Source organism: Sinocyclocheilus anshuiensis, unplaced genomic scaffold (genome assembly GCF_001515605.1).
Source record: "Sinocyclocheilus anshuiensis isolate Anshui unplaced genomic scaffold, SAMN03320099.WGS_v1.1 scaffold1347, whole genome shotgun sequence".
Classification (NCBI taxonomy): domain Eukaryota; kingdom Metazoa; phylum Chordata; class Actinopteri; order Cypriniformes; family Cyprinidae; genus Sinocyclocheilus; species Sinocyclocheilus anshuiensis.
In genome coordinates, this window is record NW_015536555.1 from 134,050 (window position 1) to 141,718 (window position 7,669).

General features: G+C 41.6%; 1 protein-coding gene across 1 annotated transcript in view; it reads left to right on the forward strand.

Moving 5' to 3' along the window:
* The window catches only part of LOC107701360 (sodium/potassium/calcium exchanger 2-like), a 44,322-nt gene that overhangs the window by 18,615 nt on the left and 18,038 nt on the right, over positions 1-7,669 (forward strand). The window contains exons 4-8 of the mRNA XM_016503349.1: positions 1,741-1,828; positions 3,844-3,858; positions 4,943-5,133; positions 5,262-5,340; positions 5,414-5,494. Of these exons, the coding sequence (XP_016358835.1) occupies positions 1,741-1,828; positions 3,844-3,858; positions 4,943-5,133; positions 5,262-5,340; positions 5,414-5,494 (454 nt within the window). The remainder of the gene's footprint in view (positions 1-1,740; positions 1,829-3,843; positions 3,859-4,942; positions 5,134-5,261; positions 5,341-5,413; positions 5,495-7,669) is intronic.

Here is a 7,669-nt window from a genome sequence, read left to right on the forward strand (position 1 = left end):
CAAAGACACTGTATGTGAGGTCCGAGGTCAAACACTGTCTGTGAGGTCAGCGGCCAAACACACTCTGTGAGGTCGGAGGTCAAACACACTCTCTGTGAGGTCAGAGGTCAAACACTCTCTGTGAGGTCGGCGGTCAAACACTCTCTGTGATGTCAGAGGTCAAACACACCCTCTGAGAGGTCAGAGGTCAAAGACACTGTATGTGAGGTCCGAGGTCAAACACACGCTCTGTGAGGTCAGAGGTCAAACACTCTCTGTGAGGTCGGCAGTCAAACACACTCTGTGAGGTCAGAGGTCAAACACTCTCTGTGAGGTCGGCAGTCAAACACACTCTGTGAGGTCAGAGGTCAAACACACCCTCTGAGAGGTCAGAGGTCAAAGACACTGTATGTGAGGTCCGAGGTCAAACACTGTCTGTGAGGTCAGCGGCCAAACACACTCTGTGAGGTCGGAGGTCAAACAGTCTCTGTGAAGTCAGAGATCAAACACTCTCTGTGAGGTCGGAGGTCAAACACACTCTCTGTGAGGTCAGAGGTCAAACACTCTCTGTGAGGTCGGAGGTCAAACACACTCTGTGAAGTCAGAGATCAAACACTCTGTGAGGTCGGAGGTCAAACACTCTGTATGTAAAGGTCAGAGGTCAAACACACTCTGTCAGTTGATGTTGTTGGTGTGTGTGTCTCTTTGGAGTCTGATGTCGGTGTTCTGTCCACTGCTCCTGTCTCTCATCTCTGTGCTGTTGTCTCTTCTCTTTCTCTCTGTGTTGTGTTTATCTCTTGACTGTGAAGTTGAGCCCTACTGCAGTGGAGGATGACAGCAAGCTGTCGGTAAGTATTGTCCATAGTCTGTGTGTCGGTCTGTTTACTCGTGTTTGTGCTGTGTTGTAAAGCATGACGTTTATTAAATGAAACCCTGTGATCCACAATAGAAGAAAGAGCCACTCCTGAGAGTTTATTATTATTGTTTTAAATATATTTCGAGACAAATAATAGAAGGATAAGATAAATGAATGGATGGATAAATACATACCCACCCAAAAAGAATATGACAGACAGACGGATGTGTTGATGGATAGAAGGAGAGAGAGAGAGAGAGATGGCACCTTGACATCTGCCAGCACTGATCCCTGATCCTCAGAGCAATTTACTGAGTGTTTGTCTCAGCAGAGCACACACATACACACACACACACGCACACACACACACACACACACACTCACGCACGCACGCACAAACACACACACACACACACACACATACACTCTCACACACACTCACGCACGCACGCACAAACACACACACACACACACACACATACACTCTCACACACACTCACGCACGCACGCACAAACACACACACACACACACACACATACACTCTCACACACACTCACGCACGCACGCACAAACACACACACACACACACACACATACACTCTCACACACACTCACGCACGCACGCACAAACACACACACACACACACACACACTCCTGACACCTGTATGATTGTGTTAATCAGTACATTGTGCTCTGAAGGCAGATTAAGCCCACACTTAACCTTTAAGCTAACCCTTAACTTGAGGCCAAGACGCCCAGTTTAGAACCACTCAAACATGCTGCTTCCTTAAGATGAGCCACATTTATACCATCTCTATGACGACCGTGCTGTCAATGTGCAGTCTTTATTCTGATGTCACTGACCATAAGGCTTTGATTGATGCGTTTCTCCTCCTATCACAGGCCAAACCACGGCTGCAGAGAGGAGGAAGCTCCGCGTCTTTACACAACAGCCTAATGAGGAACAGCATCTTTCATCTGATGATCCCACATTGAGTAAGAACAGAATAATGCTTTGAAATGCAGAATTATTTGAGTTATTTTCAACAAATTAATTTCAAGAAATGCCTGGGATATATTTCAACTACTAACTAAATAAATAATAATAATAATAATAATAATAATAATAATAATAATTAAATAATAAATAAATACATACATACATAAATAAATACATATATAAATAGTATTAAAAAGAGCTGTTTAATTTAATAAAATATATATTTTTGCCTAATAATAATAATAATAATAAGAAGAAGAAGAAGAAGAAGAAGAAGAGATGTTAAATTTTAATTACAAAAACATTAAGACTTTTTTTTTTTTTGCATGGAGACATGTTCAAATATGTAGATTGTCAGACAAATATACATGTACTCTGCAGATATTGTATTTAAATTAGTATAATTAAACAATAAAAAGAGCTGTTAAATTGTATCAGTTTGCATTACTGTACTACAGTAAAGAATTATATTTTCACTTTATGTAATGAGAAAAGGGAGGATGGGATCCTATAAACCAACTTAGCTATCTATAATATTATATTTTTTCTTTCATTCTGATATTTATTTGGAATACGCTTTGATTTCACCCTATTTCTCTTGTCATCTGATACACAAGTTCTTATCACCATGATTGTAATAATTAGATGTATTAAGCATACTCCTCCACATGTTCCTCTACTGCTGGAGCTGCTGAAGAAGTTCCTGTAGACGGCTGTCGTGGTTTGATGAAGTGCAGCAGTGTTAGTGTGACCGGCTGTGTTTGCTGGTTTTCATTAAAGACTGTGGTCTTTAGAATAAAACTTTCATGTTGCAGAGATGTTTTATGATGAAGGTAAAGGTGGGCTCGCCTTGGTGAAATTTAGCAAAAAAGGACCATTGTTTGCTGTCAATAGTGCAGCGATTTCTCACACAGACATCACTTTCAAACCAAACAGTTTTCTGCCGGTCAGTGCTGTGAATACACTTTAACTAACTCAAACACGAGCGGAATCTGCATGGGGAATTATTTAGCCTTTGCGTAAAACTCCCAGTCACACGGACTGCTGTTGAAATGACTGGAGTTCAACTGCAAAAATGTGCTTAGTAACAGTAAATGTGACCACATTTGTAGAATAGATGTGTTGCTGTAGAGTAAGTCATGGCTAGTGTGGCATGGCTAGTATTTTGGCATAAATAAGATACTGTTACAATTTTTATGAATATTTTGAATTAGTTTTTATTTTTCTATTTCATTTTAATTTTAGTTAAAATTGTAATAATCTTTTATCATTTTTATCAGTTTTTTTAATGGCTATAATATATTTTTTTATTAATTGTAATTATTTTTTTGGTATTTTTAGTTTTTTATATAATTTATCAAGTAAATGAAAATGAAAACTAGCTAAAGTAAAATGTTTATTTTATTTTATTTTATTTAATTTTATTTTATTTCAATTAAAGTTTATTTTAATTTAAGTAACACAAGTTATTTTTGTTAGTTAACTTGAATAACCCGTCATGCTCTGATGCATTCATAAAGTCGCAGCAGTATTAAGCCAGCCGTTTTTGCAGCTTGCTTTTACAAAAATGCTCTTTTACAATTTCAGATTTTGGTGTGACCAGCTAAAGGGATTGTTCAACCAAAGATGACAATTCTATTATCATTTATGCATGCATTTGTACTGTGGAAAACAACAACAACAACAAAATAATTTTATTTTTGTTTTTATTTTATTTTTATCATTTATTTTATTTTTATGTTTTATTAAATCCGTGTGTTCATCTCAAATCTAAAAGACACTTTTGTTTGCAAAGGGTTTTAAAAAGCTTTGACCAAATGACCAAATTCAAATTTTGATTTGACCTGCACATCTGATGGCTATCTGAACAGTAGCACATCTCATCTTTTTATTCACTACATGGCTTTGCAACAGAGCTAAATTTTTTTTTTTGTTTTTTCATCTCTTTCTGACTCTTTTTCATCCCTGTCTGTCTCTCTGTTTTTCTCTGTCTGCTGTTTCCTCAGAATTCACTGACTCTGGTGAGTTATTCTCTAAATCTCCTTGTCATCACAGTCCCAGCTGAAGCCGCTCGTCCTGCTGTCTGTACTGTCTCTGTTTATTCACAGTATTCAGAGACAATGTATACTGTGTGTTATTTTCAAGTTTCAATGTGTGTTTGCCACTTTCCGTTGTGTCTTTCCTTGCTAAAGCTCCATCTCATGTAACCCATAACCCTGATATCCTGTTGCTCATTCACATGTGTGTAAATAAAGACTTTACAGTTAATTGTTCACAACAACTTTTACTGATATATGCATTTTTGTAGACACATTTGAATTCTCACAGGTAGAGATACAAAAATATATATATTGTTAAATCTCTTTATTGTTATTTGTTTGTATAGTGTTTTTCACAATGCACATTGTTCCAAAGCAACTTTACAGAAAGTGATGATATTATTTTATATATATATATATTAGTGCTGTCAATTGATTAAAAAAAAATAACTAATTGTAACAGAGACGCTGGAGTTTGGTTAGAATCCAAGAGCGGAAGTTTATTAAAGGTCAAGGCTTTAAACAGATGTCGATAATCAGGCAGAGGGTCAAAGTCAGAGAAGGAAGCAGATCGTTCGTCACACACAAGGGCAGAAGCAGAGACAATAGTGGAGAGGCAGGCAATGAGTCCAAACACAAACATCAGTCCTGTCAGGCGTCAGAACAAAAGGGGAAGAGTACAAATACCGTGAGTCAAGAAGTCAGGCAGAATCATACACAGGAAATCAATCAGGAACAGAGGAAGAATAACGCTTGGTAAGGCAGATAAACTGGCAATACTTCGCGATCAGCACATGGACTGGTCTCAGTTTATATGAGAGTCAAACAGGAAGTGAAAGCAGAGGAAGCAGAGGGAGTGGAGCACGGTCAGTACTCGGGCGAGGGCTCCCTCTGCTGGCTTGGCGTTACAGAAGCCCCCCCTCTAGGAGCGACTCCTGGAGCTCGACGTGGACGTCCCCGTGGTCTCGGTGCTGGGCGGTCGGGTCTGGCTCGATGAAACTCCTCGATGAGTGATGGATCCAGAATGTCCCGGGCGGCTACCCATGACCTCTCCTCTGGTCCATAGCCTTCCCAGTCCACCAGATACTGGAGCTGACCCCCTTCTTCGTCTCGAGTCCAGTAACACATTCACCCTATATGCCGGAGTTCCAATATCAAAGTCCAATATCAAAGTCCAATATCAAAGTCCAATATCAAAGTCCAGTGGTGGTGGTGGTTCTGGGGCTTCATGGCCAGGGTCAGCTCCCGAGTGGACGGGTTTGAGGAGGGACACATGGAAAGAGGGAGAAATACGATAGTTAGCAGGAAGCTCCAATTGGTATGTTACATCATTAATCTGTCTTAAACACATTCACCCTATATGCCGGAGTTCCATCAAAGTCCAGTGGTGGTGGTGGTTCTGGGGCTTCATGGCCAGGGTCAGCTCCCGAGTGGACGGGTTTGAAAAGGGACACATGGAAAGAGGTAGAGATACGATAGTTAGCAGGAAGCTCCAATTGGTATGCTACATCATTGATCTGTCTTAGTATCTCGAAAGGGCCAACATACCTGGGACTGAGCTTCCTGCTTGGTAGCCGCAACTTGATGTCCTTCGTGGAGAGCCAGACCCGTTGTCCTGGTTGGTAGGTAGGGTGCGGGCGATGTCTTCTATTGGCTTGGAACTCTTGTGTTCTCACAGCTCGCTGGAGATGGACATGAGCACTGTCCACCTTGAGGTACATAATGCTTTCCTGGGGGTGTGTTTGCATGTGAGGGGTCTTGTTGTTGTGCTTCTCTTAGTTCTTCCATGATATCTCAGGAGACTGGGGCTAGGATGATCAAGCTGGGTAGAATGGGACCGGTGATGTGATGCTCTGTGGAGAGGTCATTCGACTTGTCCGTTGGCTTGTGGGTGATAGCCTGAAGTTAAACTGATGTTGATATCCAACTGATTGCAGAATGCCCTCCAGACTTGAGACGTGAATTGGGTACCTCGGTCACTGACTAGGTCCTCTGGTAGTCCATATATCCTAAAGATGTGTTGGAAGAGGGTTTGAGCGGTTTCCATGGCAGTGGGTAGTTTGGGTAGTGGAATGAGACGGCAGGACTTCGAGAAACGGTCAATGATAACCAGTATAGTAGTGTTATTATTGGATGGTGGGAGGTCAGTGATGAAGTCGATAGACAGATGAGACCATGGTCGTTGAGGAATCGGTAATGGCTTGAGTAGACCTGAAGGTAATTCCTTTGGGGTTTTTGACTGAGCACAGATCTGACAGGACTTGACATAGTTGGTGATGTCTCGTGCCATGTTACTCCACCAGAAAGAGTTCTGTACTAGTTGGAGAGTTCGAGAGATACCAGGATGACCGGAGCAGAGAGAAGTGTGAACCCATTGCATGATTCGAAGTCTTAAAGCTTGAGGTACATAATGCTTTCCTGGGGGTGTGTTTGCGGGTGAGGGGTCTTGTTGTTGTGCTTCTCTTAGTTCTTCCATGATATCCCAGGAGACTGGGGCTAGGATGATCGAGCTGGGTAGAATGGGACCGGTGATGTGATGCTCTGTGGAGAGGTCATATTGTCGGGAAAGAGCGTCTGCTTTTCCATTCTTGCTGCCAGGCCGATAAGTTACAGTAAAGTTGAAGCGTGTGAAGAATAATGCCCAACGGGCTTGCCGGGGTTTAAGACACTTGGCACTCTTTATATATTCAAGATTCTTATGGTCTGTAATCACTTGGAAGGGATGAAGAGCTCCCTCAAGCCAGTGACGCCATTCTTCGATCGCTGCTTTCATGGAGAGTAGTTCCTTATTTCCAACATCATAGTTGCGCTCAGCGGAGGTTAGTTTTCTGGAGAAGAAAGCACATGGATACAATTTGCTTGGTTGTCCTTGTCTCTTTGTAACAGAGACGCTGGAGTTTGGTTAGAATCCATGAGCGGAAGTTTATTAAAGGTCAAGGCTTTAAACAGATGTCGATAATCAGGCAGAGGGTCAAAGTCAGAGAAGCAAGCAGATCGTTCGTCACACACAAGGGCAGAAGCAGAGACAATAGTGGAGAGGCAGGCAATGAGTCCAAACACAAACATCAGTCCTATCAGGCGTCAGAACAAAAGGGGCAGAGTACAAATACCGTGAGTCAAGAAGTCAGGCAGAATCATACACAGGAAATCAATCAGGAACAGAGGAAGAATAACGCTTGGTAAGGCAGATAAACTGGCAATACTTTGCGATCAGCACATGGACTGGTCTCAGTTTATATGAGAGTCAAACAGGAAGTGAAAGCAGAGGAAGCCGAGGGAGTGGAGCACGGTCAGTACTCGGGCGAGGGCTCCCTCCGCTGGCTTGGCGTTACACTAATTAATCGCTAATTTTTCTGAAATTAACCGCGATTAATCCCACCTAACATTAAAGTTTTAATAACTTCTAATTTAACTGAACTTAAAACAATCTTCACATAAACCCATTATAATAAATGTCATATTTCCCTGTGCCCTTCAGCAGAAATATAGAGAAATTCAAATTGAAGTTATCAAACACTAAATTCTAAATTAAATATAGATGAATCCTTAAAGCTACGATTGAAGAGCACGTGCTCCGAGCACAGTACCGTTTCCGCACTCGCTTGACTCGCGCCTGACGCTGAAGTGAAGTGGAGCACGCGTCTGAAACGTCTCCCGTTCTCGGTCGTTCTGAGACTGAATAAATGCACTTCTTGTCAAGAGAAAAAGTGACAGAAGCAGCAGTTGTTAGTGTGGTGGCCAACCCTAGCCCCGCCCCTGCGTTAATTGCGAGTTGATATATATATATATATAT